The sequence below is a fragment of the Phoenix dactylifera genome, unplaced genomic scaffold (assembly GCF_009389715.1).
Source record: "Phoenix dactylifera cultivar Barhee BC4 unplaced genomic scaffold, palm_55x_up_171113_PBpolish2nd_filt_p 000823F, whole genome shotgun sequence".
Taxonomy (NCBI): domain Eukaryota; kingdom Viridiplantae; phylum Streptophyta; class Magnoliopsida; order Arecales; family Arecaceae; genus Phoenix; species Phoenix dactylifera.
In genome coordinates, this window is record NW_024068190.1 from 119980 (window position 1) to 137912 (window position 17933).

At 41.7% G+C, this 17933-nt stretch overlaps 1 protein-coding gene across 2 annotated transcripts in view; it reads right to left on the reverse strand.

Moving 5' to 3' along the window:
- Positions 1–9374: 9374 nt before the first annotated feature.
- Positions 9375–17933, reverse strand: part of LOC103715046 (transcription initiation factor TFIID subunit 2) — a 42721-nt gene continuing 34162 nt past the window's right edge. Inside the window, exons 21-25 of one of the 2 annotated variants that reach the window (XM_039120549.1) lie at positions 12159–12217; positions 11925–12015; positions 11683–11851; positions 11430–11613; positions 9375–10741 (exon numbers count right to left, since the gene is read on the reverse strand). In XM_039120549.1, coding sequence (XP_038976477.1) covers positions 9664–10741; positions 11430–11613; positions 11683–11851; positions 11925–12015; positions 12159–12217 — 1581 coding nt within the window. In that variant the 3' untranslated portion in view covers positions 9375–9663. The remainder of the gene's footprint in view (positions 10742–11429; positions 11614–11682; positions 11852–11924; positions 12016–12158; positions 12218–17933) is intronic. The other variant, XR_005509172.1, reaches the window with a different exon arrangement.

Consider the following 17933-nt stretch of genomic DNA (forward strand, 5'->3'; position numbering starts at 1 on the left):
AAAAATAAAATTTATGATTTTATAAAGGGTTTGAATTATTTTTTTAATATATGACTAATTCTAATGATGAATTTTTAGTGATGGGTTTTGTTGGAAAAATATTGGACATCACAACTTTGAGCCAAACCAACCTCCTTGACCTCATACATGAATCGAGAAAAACAATCTGGCCCTAGCCGAGCAATCGAGGTAAGCGACTTCAGCCGCAGCTGAAGAGCCAATCAGTCGAGGAGCCTCCAGCCAAGGAAAACAATCAACACGTATCGACAAGGACTAGAAGTTCTAACAACCGATAGCTTAAGCAGCCCACAGTGTGGCAACACTACGGCCTAGGCTCCACCGGTGCTGCACGCCGCCCACGCAGACTGGCTCCCACATCGCGACAGTACTATTCGCCGTTATCTAGTTATTATTGCACGCTATTTCAGGTCAGGTAATGATAAAATGGGCTCTACTATATAAAAGAGGTAGCTCGAGGGACCTAAGGTACATGATTTTAATGCACACCCACACATCATTACCCTCGAAGCCGACATCCTGCGAAAACCTCTTCCTTTCACATTGTTGCCTCTCTATCCTAACTTAGCCATTAGAGGGTCCCCGCCGAGCGGACTTTGTGCAGACCACCTTCAGATGAGATCCCCCTTTGCACCTCGACCAGCCTGCTCAGCTTGTCTTCAGCCGACCTCAGGGTCGTCTGAGCTGTACTCCGACCTCAGCTCAAATTTAGCAACAATAAATTAACGCTAGATGAAGGGTCAAGCCCCTAACAACTTCATTATCCATCGAAGGAAGAGACAACCAAAATGAAGTCATGAAGAGCCCGCGATGCATCGCACGCTTCGCAACACCACGTTCTGACCTCCTGAAGGTTGTTGCAGAGCCCGAACCCTGCTAATCCGCCATGCATGTGGACAATGAGCAGTTCAACCTGCTAATTCAGCAGGTGTAGGCACTGACTGCAGTGATCTAAAGCCTGCAACAAGCAACGACGTGACCAGAGCCGGTCCAGCCGAAATACAGTCACCCTAGCCACCACTCTCAATCGCCAGCACATGGCATGCGACTGGCCAACCACAACTCTAAAACTGGAACTCAGAGCGGTCCCCCCAGAGTTGGCGTATCTAGCAGAGTAATCCTGGTCGGGATGGAAAACAACATGCTTCAAGCCCCCATTTCGGCGAGGATTTCGCTCTAAGCCTTTTGCCTCCTCGCCCTATGGAGTCCCCATCCTGGTGGGATGCCGACCTCGATCAAAGAATCAAGAAAATGGGCTAGTAAATTCAGGCCATCAGAGGACAAGCTCCGAGGACAAACAACGACCTCAATTTTATCTCAGAGCCCTCCTTCACCAGGCGGATCATGGAAGAACTGATTCCACTCAATTCAAGATGCTCTAGATGAGGCCGTATGACGACACCTCGGATCCCCTGGAGCACCTTGAGAGTTTTAAGTCTTCATGATTTGCACAGAGCCACCGACGTCATGCTTTGCAAGGCTCCTAGCAACCCTTCGCAAGGTGGCTCGATTCTGCTTCTTCGGGCTTCAGCCCAATTCCATCCACTCCTTCAAGCAGCTCGCCCGCCTCTTCGTAACTTCGTAACACCCTTCATCTCCAGCCGAAGATGGCGTTGCGGCTCGAATGTGCTGCTTTACATCAAACAGAGGAAGAAAGAGTCCCTCATAAACTATATTGGTTGCTTCAATGCAGCGGCACTAGAGATTCGTGACCAAGTTCAATCGGTCGTAATGTTGGCAATGAAGAGCAGCCTACGGCCGTTGCGCTTCCTTTTTCTTCTTGGAGAAGCATTTTCTAGCGGACTTCGCCAAAATGCTGGCACAAGCGAATAAGTACACCAACGCGAAGGAGGCCATGGCCTCTCACTGCAAGTTTGCTGGCAAAAGACGCCCCCCCTAGAGGAGTCAAGAGGGAGCGCGAAGAGCAAAGGGAGCCGAGAAAGAACTAAGAGTCCTCGAAAGTTCGAGAGGTACACCCTCCACCCCGAGGACCCAAATTCTCATGGAGATCGAGGATCGAGGCTACTTGCACCCTCTGCCTCAAATGAAGTGCCGAGCAACCCAAAGAGACCAGAAGAACTATTGTTGCTTCCACCGGGACCACGACCATAACACCGAAGAGTGCATCCAGCTCAAGGATGAAATCAAGGCACTCGTTCGACACGTGCGGCTAGACTGGTATGTGCGCTATCGGCAGGATCAAGAAGCGCCTGCTTCAGCCTCCAATCCACTGCCTCCAGAGCCGATCGACAACCGTCCGATCACTAGAGTGATCAACACAATTGCTAGCAGCCTCACCTACGTCCTAGGCACCTCGGACAGCTGAGCTCCATAGGAGGCTGAAGCTACCTCGAAGCGACAATGCACGGGCGGCTTTATCACATTCTCTAACGTCGACCTAGGAGGAGTTCAGACTCCTCATAATGATACTATAGTTATTTATCTTACTATCACAACATATGATGTAAAGAGAATACTTATTGATAATGGAAGCTTGGCTGATGCATTATTTTATGATGCTTTCCAAAAAATGAGACTGCCTGCCAAACAGCTTCAAAAGGTTAATGCTCGTCTGGTTGGATTCTTGGGATACTCGGTTCTCATAGGAGTGATCAATCTTTCGGTCACCGCGAGTCAAAAACCCCGAAATAACACTTTGCAGCTAGACTTCCTTATGGTCTTTTAGTCATTTGACATTTAGGACAAACAAATTGTCTTTTATTAACAACCAAAATCTTATTTGCTGAAAGAACTGCAGTAACAATGGGAAATGAGGCATGTCCAAGCCTCTGATGCCAATCAGAATGAGAAAGACGAGTACCAACAAAGGCTAAACCGGAGATTTGTTGAAGTGGTGGCAAGAAGTAGTATAAGCCATCCCGAAGATAGCCTTTATGCTGGATGTTCTCCGAGTAGTCCTTGATCAAGAAAATAAAAATCATGAAACTCCAAGTAAACATGATTGTCACGGGCAAATTTTGCAACAGATATAAAAAAATTTTGATTTCAGAGACAACAAGAATTTGATTGAGGACAAAAGATTTAGAAGGTGTTTGTAGGTTAACTATACTAGTGTGAGAAATATCCAAACCTGATCCATTCCCCACTTGAATTTGATCGGATCCACCATACTCATCACTACGTATGTTGAGATTACTAATGTCGTTTGTCAGGTGGTGGGTAGCTCCTGAGTCGAGATGCCAAGCAGAGTCTGTGTTCTATTGGTTGTAAGCAACCATAGCTTGACCATTGTGGATAGAGGCTGGAGGTAGTTGATGTCGAATCTGTGAAAGCACTTGTGGACTGTGTGTCCTGGTTTCTCATATAACCGACTCCAAAGAGATGATCGATCAGAATTGGAATTGGAATTATAAATTGGAGGGTTACCTCTACTATGGCTTCGGTCTTGATTATTACGGCCTCGGCTGCGATAGTTATTGGTGGGATTGCCACGACCTCTCACGTGATGTGCTGACTGTTGTCGTTGTGCAGTATTGGCACTAGCACTAGGAATAGTGATCGGCTAAGTGTTATGAATAATACAAGCTTCTGCTGTGAGAAGAAGAGCATACAGTTCTTCAAGAGGTACAGAGTCTAAGCGTGCTATAACCATAGCAACAAGAGAATCATACTCTGGGCCAAGCCTAGCAAGAACATAAGCGACAATGTCGTCATTGGAAATGGCTTGCCCTACAATAGCTAACTCATCGGCGAGCTTTTTGATATGCATGAAGAAATCACTAGCAGTCATATTGCCTTTGCGAGCTGTTGCCAATTGAGAGCGAACTTGTGCTGCCTTTGCACAAGACTAAGAGGCGAAGCATGCCTCCAACGCAAACTAGATATCGCAAGAGGTTTCTGATCGATACACCTAGGCTAGAACCTTATATGTCAAAGGGGAGTTGATAATGCTAAGAATCAAGTTATCCTACGTGGACCACTTTGCATATAAAGGATTGAGAGTTTGGGTGCCATCTACAGCAACAAGTTCTTGAGGTGCTTTCACAGATCCATCAATGTACCTGATGACACCTTGATCTTTCAAATATAGAACCATCTGCGCCCTCCATATGGGGTAATTGATTCTTATGAGTTTGGAGATATTGATGCTGGAAGGGTGGAATACTGGGTATTCTGTGATTGAGTTGTTAGAGGAGACGTCAGAAGACATTCTGGTTTTGGGATTAATGTTGGTTTGTAGGTAGCTCTGATACCATGTAGAAGTTTACGATAGGATATGGCTGAAGGTTCTTTTCCCTTGAGAGATTTGTGTTACATGATGGTGTGTTATATAGAGAGAGGACTGACATCAACTTCTAGAGATACTCAGCATAAACAGAGTATGAGTTTTGAATATGTCTTCTGTTCTTCAAATATGCATCTGTTACTAAATAGTTGGAGAGGTCCTAGAATTAGGGGTGGCAATCGGGTCGGGTCGGGTCATGAACGAATCGGGTCACATGCAGGTCGGGTCAGAAAACTATAAATTTAAATCCGACCTGTTTACTAAATAGATTAGAAATTACAACCTGAACCTATCATGTTTAATAAACAGGTTACCCGATCCGATCTGTTTAACCTGTTTAATAAACAGGTAACCTGTTTGCCCAACCCGACTCGACCTGTTTACCCAGTCCGACCCGTTTAACATGTTTAGACTTGTTTAACCTGCCCAACCCAACCTATTTAACCTGCCCAACCCGACCTGTTCAGACCTGTTTAGACCTATTTAACCTGTTTAGACCTGTTTAACCCGCCCAATAATTAAACGAGTTAAACGGTTTAAACAGGTCAGACATCTAAAATCCGTATCCGACCCAATTAATAAACAGGTTAAACGGGTCGATCTGTTTACGACCCGAACCTGTTTAGGCCAAATCCAAACCTGTTTATGGTGGGTCGAACACGGGTCGGGTTGGCGGGTCCGGTCATATTTTTCCACCCCTACCTAGAATCTTGGATCTCCTCTTCTTCTGCTTGTTCTTGGTAGATTCAATAATTGCTGCTGCTGTTTTGGTGCAGTCAAGCATGGTTCCTTCAATAGATTCCACTCAATTCAAGATGCTCCAGGTGGAGCCGTACAACGGCACCTCGGATCCCCTAGAGCACCTTGAGAGTTTTAAGCATCTCATGATTTGCACAGAGCCACCGACGTCATACTTTGCAAGGCTCCTAGCAACCCTTCGTAAGGTGGCTTGGTTCTGCTTCTCCAGGCTTCAGCCCGATTCCATCTACTCCTTCGAGCAGCTCGCCCGCCTCTTCGTAACTTTGTAACACACTTTATCTCCACCCGACCTCATTGAAGGCTTGGCGTGCCACCCGACCTCTTCAAGTTGAAAATGGCCCAAACAGAAGGTCGGTCCCTGCGCCGAAAGCTCGACTTGCCAACGGACCTCCCTAGGTCTAAGTAGAAGACAGAGCCCACTTGGAATTTCTCTTGGACCTCAGTCTAGAGATGCCTCCGAGACCATAGTCCGAAGATGAGCAAGACCGAGCTCACTCGAAATTCCTCGGAAGCCAAACTTTGGTAAGACCGATTGCGGAGCCCAAGACAAGCCAAAGCTCCACAGGAAGAAGAGTCCGGCGCAACGACCCAAACTCAAACAAAGAAATAACACGACAACAAGTAAAAGCTGAAGTTATGTACTTTGAAAAAAAAAAATTTACTTTCATTATCTTTTAGTACATACATTGATCTCAAGAGAAGTCGAGCAAAAAGAGCTACAAAAGAAGGTCAAAGCTTGGAGCGATGATCTGAACATAGACAAAAGGAAACAAACAACAAGAACAAGAGCTGAAGTTAGGTACTTTGAAAAATTTTATACTTTCATTAGTTCTAATTTTTTACACTGACCTCCGCAGAGGCCGAACAAAAAAAAATATACATTAAGCTTGGTTTACCTGAGCGAGAAGAAAGACGAACAAAAAATATATATAGTGAGGTGGGACTTCACTCCTCGCCCTCATCGTCGCTGCCGCCGAGGTACCCAATTCTTCTTCGGTTGAAAAGAAGAGTTCCCAACCCGACCTTGCAAGATGTAGATCTTCGGAAAGACCCTCGATGGTAGAACCATCGCCCTGGGGTTCGAGTTCTCATACACGATCCATGACGTCAAGGTGAAGATCCAGGACAAGGAGGCCATCACCTCGGATCGACCCTTTGGCCCACCTTGGTGCCTTCGCCGTCACCGCCGATCTCACCATCTTTATTGAAGTCGGGGTCGTCTCCTCCGCCCCTGTAGCACCCACCCCCACCTTCGCCGCCCCCATCACCTTTGTCGCCAACTTTGTCTCCTCTGTCGCCACTATCAGCGTCGCTGCCTTCACTACCATCATCATTGTCCGGGCCTGAGAAGTCTATCACTGAAAAGAGTTGCTAAGCTCGAGCTCGGCATTCCCCAACCTCAATAGTAGCCTCGGCAATATGGGCCGAGGACTCCCCCGTCGACTTTTTTCTTTGAGAGGCCTCACCCGCAACGACTGTGACCAATCTCTTCTTCATCTTTCTCCTCTCGCGAATCAGCGTGAGATTGGTATTCATAGCGGCAAGAGTTGCAAACTAAAGATAAAGTCAGCCCACAACATCAAGGTGAAAGGATAGAGAAAATTCAGGAGGAGCTTCCCTTGAGGGTCGGCCGGGCTCAGACCGATGTTGATCAACATCTCCTCAGACAACAACTCCTATAGGGCAAAAATCTTTGAACGAAACTTTAGGAACTTGTCCAAGGCCCCTTGATCGTCACCAAACAACCTCAGAGGCCAATTTAGATCCCTCCAGGGCATTCTCCATATGGTTTCAAACTATCATGGTTGCTCGAAAAAAATAAAGAAAAACCTCTCTTTCCATCCGTGGATGGAGGAGGGAGTGTCTCGGATCAATTGGTGGTCTTTCTAAAGAAAGAAGTACCACCAGTTGCTTTCCGAGGATTCCTCTTCAGAGTGAAGCACCCCGAAAGAGGAAAATCTAGACCCACATATTCTAGAGGAGACAAAGGGACAGAAAGCCGACGAGGACCTGCTAGGAGTTCGGCACCAGTTGGGTCGGAATGAGGTTATTAGTCCTCATCAACTAAACAAAGAAAGGCTGAAGAGGCAGTCTCATCTCGGCCCTCAGAGTTTCTTCACACAGGCCGAGCTGAGAAGGAGAAGGACTAGTCATCCATACGTTGGGGCCAATGAGCTCAAAGGTGAACTCAGAGGAAACAAAATGCTGAGCTAGGATGAGGTCCACTTCCTCTGGAGTAAGAATAAATACCTCATAATATGAGCCTGACCTTAAGTCTGCGATTTTAACACACACCCACGCATCATCACCCTCGGAGCCTACATCCCTCCTGCACTTCAGCCAGCTTGCTTAGCTAGTCTCCAACCGACCTCAGGGCCATTTAAGCTGCGCTCAGACCTCGGCTCGGACTCAGCGACATTAGGTTTGATAGTGTTATATCCTTTTCTCAGGGATTAACTCTAAGTTATTGTATGTTATGGAGAGAGTTGCAATTAATCATGCTATCACACAAAAGGATACATCTCATAATATTCTAATATTAGGAGTTTCGTTGTAATAATACTTTCCTAGGTCCCTTACAACTATAGATATGTAGGTCATGTAAGTTGATTATTCGTACACTTATACCCCTTTGATTTGTATTCCATATCTAGCCTACTAGCACACTCCCACATGCCCTGCACGTGATTTTGCATATTCCAAACCAGTGCATGCAACTAGGAAGGATGCTAGGCTGTGCATATAGGTGCAAATTCATTGGTTTGGTTTCTGAGAGATTGCGGAGGATTTTTTGTAGCATGTTGAGATTTTGAAAAAGTTTCATTGGTCCGATGAGCTATGTAACATGGTCAGAGATATATCTTTCGCATTAAAAAAATATTTACCTTCCTTCGTACGAATCTACCATTAGATTATCTACTAGCTACTTTGAGATGTGCCAACGGATGAATAATGGAGTTCAGGTTGTTTGAGACCTATGCAATGGGTGATCCAATGGTAGATTCATGTGAAGAAAGGTAAATGCTTCTTTTACAGGAAAGGTACAATCCCGATCCATGTAACAGATGTCTTTATGCTTGATATGTTGATACCGAGACACTAGTATGGACCATTTGCTTATGTGTACGTATAGAACCCAATTATAAAGGGTTTTGGGGCTCAATGCTTAGGTCCATCATCAGGCCCCTACCAGGCCAATCACTGAAGAAGCAAGTACCAGGCCTACTCTAGGGGAGCAAGCCACTCTCTTATGTATGAGGGAAAGAGGGGGTTGACTCCCTTTAATGCGTTCGACCCTCTCTCTCTCTTATGTGAGAACGAGAGTGGCTCGACACATAAGGAGCCCCACCAAACTTTAGCCAACCCTTTTTATGACTCCTATAAATACAAGGGTTAAGGGTTAGGGTTTTTCTTTTTTTTTTTTTTTTTTTTTGCTGAAAAAAAAAGGGGAAGAGGGGAGGAAGGGACAAGCTCACCCCCGCGTAGCAGCCCCGACCACTGGGCCCCCACCCCGCCAGGAGAATGTTCGATGCAGGTAGACCGAGTCGTGTGTTGGGCACCCCAACCTATTTTACTCATACCCTCCCCACCCGTGGGCCGGCTCAGTTATCCGACCCGACCATCTGTGTGAGTACGTCACACCTGGCACCACCCAGGCTACCAGCCGACCAGTAGCGCTTCCAGACCCCGTGTCCAGGCGTGGGGCATCCGGTCCCCGAATTTAATCGACGCCCGTGCATTTCGAACCTGGAACCACTTGGTTGGAAGCAAACGCCCCGTTCCAACTGGGCTACCACCTTAGTGGCTAGGGTTTTTCTTTTTGTCAGGGTTTTTTCTGAAGAAACTCTAACAAGGGCAAATCCAAGTAGGATTGAGCATGCATCGAGATGGGAGGCTACGTGTCATTCTGAATAGGAGCGTGGCTGCTGATTATCTCCTCTACTTTATATGATGGATTTTCATTTGCACAACAGTTATCTTTCAAACCTTCCATTGAGAAAATTTTTGTGCCCATTGATCCTGGAGGCATAGCATAGTCTTTCCAGTGCAATTCTCAATCTACCATGCTGTCAACCATGTCAATCTAGTAGTAGGATTTCCGTTGACCCGGACTCGAATCCACACCTGGCACTAATTTGAACTGGACTCTTATCCTAGTTCAAGGAAGGGGAGAAGGGAAGCTGGACCTTCAGTTATATTGCAGTCGAACCAGTGGTCCACGATAACGATTTCCCAAATTTGGCGTTGAAGCAAACACAGAGCATATCTCTATTTTTGCTTGATATTCAAGAAACTGGATTCAGCCAAACTGAATTTGTTCGCTACTATAAACTTCAACTGAACAGCAGACTTGAAGGAGAACAGAAAAAAAGGGACAGGATTTTCAACCATTCCGGAAAGTTGAATATCAAAATAAATGATACAGCTTTTTTAAAGGTAAATATTCACTTACAAAACTACAACCTTGCCCCACATCCAGTGAAGCCAATTTAAATGCTTATGTCCTCCTCCACACCTGAAAAATATCGGTGTCGAAGAATTTGGACCAAAACCCTAAACCGAGGAGGAAAACTGATACGCAGAATCCTCATCAGTCCTTTGACTCTGTACATTCTCTTTTATGTGCCGCATGGTGCCATTCAATGATTAGAAGTTTCCAAAACTCGACTTTTAATTTTAATCCTTACTTTGGGTGCCGAGCTGCTTTGTGCATTATCGCTCGTCGTTTCTCTACTTTTTGAAACATGACGGTCGACACTTTGGTCTGCCTTCTTAGACTCCCCAATAGCAAGTGCTACTTGTGATTCTACTGGTTTTGCTGCGTTTTGCAAACCACGCAGAGTCCTTTCTTCACCCTTCTGAATCTTTGCCGACTCTTTCTCCATCCTTTTCTTCTCCTTCTTCAGACGCTTCCTCTCCAGATACTCTGGGTCATCTTTTTTGTTTGCTTTATCCTCTCGTTTTCGCTTTTTTTCCTTGTCTTTCTTATCCTTCTTCCTTTTCTCTTTTGCCTCCTGATCATCCATCGGCAATAGAGTTCCATCTCCATCATGCCTGCCAATAGAAAAGGTTTGAAGACTACTAGTTTTATGGGCAACTGCCTCTCCATCACTTACATTGATGACAGGAGATAACTGATCCTTGGAAAGCACATCTAATCTTGAGTCAGCTGTACACTGCAATTCCTTGCCAATCTCATCTTTGGAAACCAATTTTGCACTACCAATGCTTGCAGTCATCCTAGATTCATGATCATGAGAAGAGTTAACCTCTTCATTGTTTCGATTGCGCACATTCAACGGCTCATTTGCTCCTCTTGTTGGTGCATCTACAGATACAGAACTGCATGGGCCCAATTCAGCTTCATTTGGTGCACCTCGAGAGTGGTCCATCTGACGATCAACATCATCTGCTTTACTGGATGATGCAGGTTGCTTAACCCTGATCTTTACAACATTTTTTCTTTCGCTGCAATTCGAAACAGTATCGGTTTCCTTGGCAGTCTCTGCAATAGGCAGCACATTAGAAACAGGTTCAGCATCCTTGGCAGACTCTGTAATGGGCAGAGCATCAGAGAGGTTTGTATCCATGAGAGGTTCCTGAGGTCTTGATATCTTTAGCTTTAGGGATCCAGGCCTAAGCAGCTGTTCAGTACAAGTTTCTGCAGCCACCACTGGATGTACTTTAATTTTTGGAACACCATAGAGTGTTGGACACCTGAGAATGACAAACAGTATTGTCAACATGAACAGTTGAAATTAATACTGCCAGAATCATCTTTCCTCTTACTGCTAATTTTTCAATTCTTTCTCAAATCCATATGAGCAAAAAAAAAAAAAGGAATAAAGATACAGAATATGCAACCTTTGAAAAAAAAAAAGGAGCACGCCCGAATCTTTTAACATTTTTTTATTTAAGAATTTATTAATATTGAAAGTTTTAATAAGCAAACTCATGCCACTATATCCTAAACTCACGCCAAACCATAGTGCATTACAGAAAATGCAAGAATCTTATCTAAGTGGACCATTAACAGCATTCTCCAGTTACAAAAGTACAGAAACATGAAATTGGACACAATCAAAAACTTAATTTATGCAACAAAGGTTTTCTGGTAACAAATTTGTAGAATAAAATGCTTAATGTATTTATCTTATTGCTTCGTGAGTTTCGCACTTCACAATTTAAGCAACAAATATCAATTATAATTGCTTTAGTTTGAAGGCTAGTTTGCTAAAAGGAAAAAAATTATTAAATGATTCTGCACTATTTCATGTTAGCTTCTGAACCCTTCTGGAGGAGTAATTCAGTTCTCTCTGGATTAGCCATCTACTGGAACAATTAATACATACTACTAGTATACTCGACAAAGAAGGAAAATGGACAAGCAGGAAATGTTCCTTACCTCCCGGCAACAACCTGCAAAATGCAGAACAAATGGTGCCTAAGGAAGACATTGTTGAACGCTTTTCTGCTTGCAAGCAGATGAAGTAAAGCAACAAGAGTTGGACAACCTATATCATTATCGATTTGAGATTCAACATTTACTTGACATAAATGCATAACATGCATAGCCAGCTTCACCTGTCCTGTAAGTAGTGTTATGTTAGCATAATTTATTTAATTTATAACAATGAAAGATCTGAATAATGTCACACCTCGAAAAGATGGCTCTTCCTCTAAGAACTTCATGAACAAGCACAAAGCTGCATCAAGACCTTTACAATAGAACTCCAGATCCAGAAGTATCTTGCTTGCTTCCATTCGAACTTTCCATGATGTTATCATGATGTTCCGAAATGGTTTGATAAGTTCACGAATGCGATCCTGAAGCAACAAAATGGTCATATAATGCAAAAAAATAAAAAAAAAAATGTTAGTAAGACAAAAGACTGCTTACAAGAGGTATAGAGGTTGACATCTTCAATGCAATCTGTGCAAGGGTGCGAATGCAGCTTATGGTCAAGATCCCATTATAACTGGGCATAAGGCTGATAGAAGCAAGATAGGAAACAACTGAGAGGTTTTTAAATGACTTCATAAACAATCAATGTAATCTTGGGTAGTTTAAAGCAGCAAGTTCTCATGCTACATTATTCATTTCTTGACACACAACAAATGAACTTGGACACACCTGTCAAATTGTAGGAGCCGATCTATGTGCTTGAGAAGAGACGACAAAAGGAGAACACCCTGAAAATACACATATAGAAACCGATATATAATAACTGTACACATATAGAAAGGAGAACACCCTCAAAATACACACATAGAAAGGAGAACACCAATTTCATCAAGCAACATTTCTAGCAGTATATATAACTATACATCATTCATGATTTTATAATTGATAAAAGGCTGAAGATAATCTTTCATATTATCTTCGAGAACATTTTTTCTAATATTTTGAGACCTTTTTCATTGGCATTTGGATAGCTTTCCGCACCAAGGATGCAGACTGATAACGCATTTACCCCTACAACCATCAAGGTCCCAACTAATTGAGCTATATCTCTAGAGTCACTACAATATTTCCAAATCCTTTCTCACAGTTCTCATGTGACATCAACTCCTCTTTTAAAAATCCTTTTGACAGACCCCTTCACAGAAGGGCCTTGTTGTTCTACATGCCTATACCATTTCAACTGATCTCAATTCGCTTCATCCTGAACTAATTTTAACTCCTACAACTACTCTCATATCCTTGTTTCTAATTCTATCCTTGTTTATTTTACCATATATACATCATTCTCATTACTGCTGCATTCATCCTTTTTCTTGGGCTATGAAAAGTCCACTATTTCAAACCATAAACAAAGTAAATCTTATTTCCCTTTTATAAAACTTACCTTAAAGTTGACATGGTATGTGTCAGTCACATAACAGTCAGGAAGCACCTCTAGTTCATCCACCGTACTCTAAATCTAGAATATGTCTTCATCTACCACTTTAGTCTTCTGCATAGCACATCCTAAAAATAATTAAGTGAAACACTGAATTTTTTTGTCCATCAATTATGATCAGGGTCTCAACTTCGTTTCTGACACTAAAATTGAATTTTATATACTCTGTTTTTGTTCTTCCGACTTTAAGCCCTTATCCTCTAAGCTTTCTTCCATAAATCCATGGTAGCATTTATCCTTTTTCTCTTTCTGTCAATCATAACAAATATGGCCCTGTTTGGGGGAGCTGTTAGTAGTAGAGCTTTTGGAAGTAGAGCTGTTGGAAGTAGAGCGTTTATAAAAAGCTGTTTGCTGTTTGGTAACTACATTACTAAAGTGCTGTGGCACTTTAACATGTGTTTGTTAAACAGAGAAAGTACTTTTGTGTGACAAAATGACCATAAAGGACATTACCAGTATTATATAATAGAGCATAATAAAATATAATATGTATTAATACATAAATATATGATATAGTATAATATTAATATAATGTAATATAATATTATTATAATATAGTACTATAACATTATGTATTATAGAATAATAATTTAATATAATATTAAATTATTTAACATAACAGTTCGATGTATTATGATATAATATAATATAATATAATATTTATAGTATAATACAATAATAAATATATAAAATATTATAATTATTAGTGTAAATTAATTTTTTATCATTCTAATGACCATTTATCTCTCTAATAAATAAAGAGAAAGGAAGAAGAAGATTGAGAGAGAAAGGGAGAAAGGAAGAGGCGAGATAAGAGTTTTGGGGGGAAAAGTGTGATTTAAATGAGGGTATTTTGGTCCAAAAAAATAGCTTCCCGACAAAGCTGAAAACAGCATTTTCGGAAAGCTCCAAATTGGAGCTTCTCCCCAAAAGCTGTTTTCAGCTTCCCGCAAAAGCTAAAACAGCTTTCCGAAAATTTTACCAAACACCATTTTTTATCTAAAAAAGCTAAAAGCACTTTTTGGCCCTCTAAAAGCTCCCCCAAACAGGGCCTATGTCTGCAAATAACACACACCATGGTACATCCTCTCAAATATCACCAGTAAATTCATTTATAACATCTAAAATAAAAGCATAGAGCTGATTATTGGTGCAAGCTCATAGTTGACTTGAAAGACAGGTCATTCCAATAACACCACGCTTGTTATTGCCCCAAGGAATATGTCCTTAAATAATTTTATTGTATTATTTATGCACATCTATCTTTATCCTAACTTATTGCTTCCTCAAAGTCTATAAAGTTCATAGCAAGATATGCTCACAACAGATTAGCCACAGAATTGTTAGAGGTTCATGGTACCAGGGGTTCTCACTTATGGAAAGGTATAGGAAAGATCAGAGATAGATTCCTTGTAAGCAGCTGTTTTAATCTTGGAAATGGAACACATCAAATTATGAAGTGACAGGTGGGATGTGAATGCACTCTTCAATCCAGCTTCCTAAACTTGTTCCAAGCTGCTTCAGATAGAGATGCAAGATTCACAGATTTTTGGGATGGCAAAAGCTTGGGGTTATCCTTCGACCAAGAACCCACCATGAAATGAGCAGAGGAAGCATGCAAATTGCATACCCTCCTAAAAGAGGTTAGAATTGTGGAACAGCCAACTCCATTATATGGCAACCAGGAAAAATTGTATTTATTCATTCAAAATAACCAATACTCTCATAAATCAGGAAAGGGTTATGTGTAAAACTGATAAATCAATTTGGGCAATCAAGGCACTCTTAAGGGTCAGGATTTTCTCTCTAGGAATAGGCTTCTGACTAAAATCTAGCTCAATGGAACATACAGGAGATCCTATTTTCACTTTATGTCAGATACAGCACAAGATGGAAGGAAAAATATTCTTCAAATGCAGTTTCATCAAAACAACCCACTCCACAGTCGTCTGATGCTAGGGCATCTGGAGAGAGGATTAACATAACAGATATATGGAATGATTGGGGAGAACAGAATGTCAGGAAAACAAATGTATAATATAGGATGTGCTGGTCTCCCTCTGCTCTGAACTCTCTGGAAGGAACAGGATACAAGAGTTTTCTCACCAGGCAAAAACATTGTAGGGGAAACATAGAAGACAGTTTGAGCACAAGGGGCACAGGTAACAAGTTGGCTTTCTGCATTTAGACTAGATTAGAAGGAAAGAGTCTTCCAAGCAATCCACACAACTCCTTTTCAGCCACTCCTGAACCTATGACTTTCTCCCACCTTCCCCTCTGTCTTAATTCTTCATTATGTCCATGCTTCTTCCTGCCCCTGCTTGGCTGTACTTAGTCTGAATTCAATCTCTTAATGAAATGGATGCAGGCCCCATCATTTTCCTTCACAAAAAAAATGAAGTAAATAAAGTTCATAGCAGACTCATTTGTCATTTCCCTGCATCTTTCCATCAATTGCCTTAAGGAAGAAAACAGGCTCCATTATTGACCTCTTAAGCATAAAAGTTGTCATCATTTTCTTTTAATATTCTGTAATATCTCTTTCTGTAACTCCAAAGAGTGATTTATAATTCATTACCATAGCAGTTTAACACTTCTCAAAACCTTATTAAAAGAAATAGCAAGCAGACCTTGCAATAGCTTTTGCTTGCAGAATAGTGCAATGTGAAATATCTATTCCTTTTTTCTATACTCTTTTTAATCTCAGAAGAATTTGGAGTTTGGTTTGGTTACCAACGTTTAAAATGCAGTCTAGGCATCCATGTACTCAGCTTAAAGTTAGAACTAAATGACCTGGCCCGAGATGGGCTGTGCTGGCTCATTTGATGAAAATTGGATGCAGACATTCTGATGCAGGACCATTTTGGGATGGCCTACAATCATATAGATGGGCCTAATGGTTGAGGAAATTAGAGAATAGGTTGGCTTATTATCTTACTGTCTTTTGACAGAAAATAGGGCAAAATGAAATATTTCCAGGAGTGTGAATAACCTAAACAGCTTCTGGACCTGCATACTAATTTAAGAGCCCCCTAACAATGTTAGGAGGCTACTTCTAAAGGTTGTAAAGGGTTCTAGGATGCCCCATAGTTGACCTGTAAGCAAACCTCAGGTCACAGTAAAGATTTTGGGAAACTGAGGTTTAGAATAGTGGAGAAAAGGACATTTCGGCAGAAACCTGAGCAAGGGAGAGAACTTTGCCAAAGGAACTCTTATGTGAAGAATGAGTGTTTAGAGGTCCAATATTAGGTGTAGTTGATTCCAGTATTGCATTTGAAGTAATTTGATGCCTTTATATGTTGGCATTCATGAGAGTTTGAATTTTGCAATTATTGGTACATTTAACAAGTCCTTTGGCTGCAGATTCAGAAATTATGGAAGAGTCTAGGGATAAGATTTAAGCCTATCTACAGAACAAAATGAACTTCACACAATTAGATCTTATGTAATAGTCTTAGGCCCTGTTTGGATGGATAGGGAAAAAATACTGGAGAATTTAAAAAATCAAGAAATGGAGGGATGCAACAAGCGTATACTCCAAATTTACTCCAGTTTACATCCTATTCCAATGTCTAGATGTTTGTAATAAATTTTACAGAAAAAAAAATTCTGCAATCACAATTTAATATAAGTTATAAGATCATGAAACAAACATTAAACAAATTCATCAAAAAATTTCTGTTTCTTTGTAATCTACAATGGTATTTGTTTATTCTGCAGGTCAAGGTGGCAGCATTTAAAGTGATAGAGGTGGCAGTGATGATGATGGTTAAGGAGATGATGGAGATGGTGGTGTTGGTGGAGCTGGTAATGGTGCCGGAGGTGGTAATGATGGTGGCAACTGATGATAGAGGAGACAAATGATTACAGTGGTGGTCCAGTCAACAATGGTGGAGGAAACTAGGTGGATTTAGGGGATTGGGTTGGCACAAATGATGTCAATGGTGCGCTAGACTAAGATTCAGATCAGGTTAGATGGATGCAAGGAAAACACGGGGGCACAGCCGAAGGTTCTAGGCCAATGATGAGCTAGGAGCAGAGCCTTGGTCTAGGCCGTTGATAGGTCATGAGTGAAGCTTGGGGTTGGCTGGAGGTAGAGCACGAGTGAAGCATCAGGGTAATCCAGCATTGCTGGAGCTGCCGCTGTTGCCATCTTCGGCAGCAAAGAGCTGCACTGGGATGAAGTTCAGCTAGATGGCATGGAGAAAGGGAGGGAACTAGCTCATTGAAGAATAAGTGAGAGGATGGAAAGGAGCGAGCACATGCCTCTCAAATAATAATGGAAAGTTTTGCAGAGATCATAGTGCATTATTTTTCTACTCCGGTACAGGGATACAATCATGGTATTTCCTCACTTCAAAAACATCAGATGAACACCAAATTGCAAACTTTTATTCTGGAGTCCTGAAATATTAGAGTAATGTCCCCATACTCTCATATTTCAGAGAATCCAGACAAGACCTTCATGAAATCGCCAGTTTTCTTTTTTCTTGGAGAAGATTATTGTTATGGTAAGATGCAATGATGAAAGTGCAATATTTTTCAAGCTTCAGCAGTAATTTAGCTTTTTACCCCCCCCCCCCCCCCAAAAAAAAAAAAAAAAACCTTCAGTCCCCGTTTTCCAGGATTGTCCAACATATTTAATTTAGTTGTTTTCCTAAACATAGCATTCTTTTTTCAACTTCAAAATGAAACTCATGTTTTCAGCCAAACTTCGGTATGCCTTAATTTTTCGAATTCTTTCATAAAAACCACAGAAGTTCCCATTTGACCCCTTATTCCTGCTCTTTGGTGACAAGTCCTATCAACCAACTATTAAGATTTTTAACTTCAAAGTTGGATTTTAAACAAAAATAGATTTTAACAATGCATTCCATCAAGCTGAAAAATCAATACTGAACCTTAAATACCCAAGTAGACCCTCCACCAGAACTTATCATATATCAGTTTCCTACAACCATATTAATATTATAAAGGGTTCTCCATTCTGACATGTCACTAAAGGC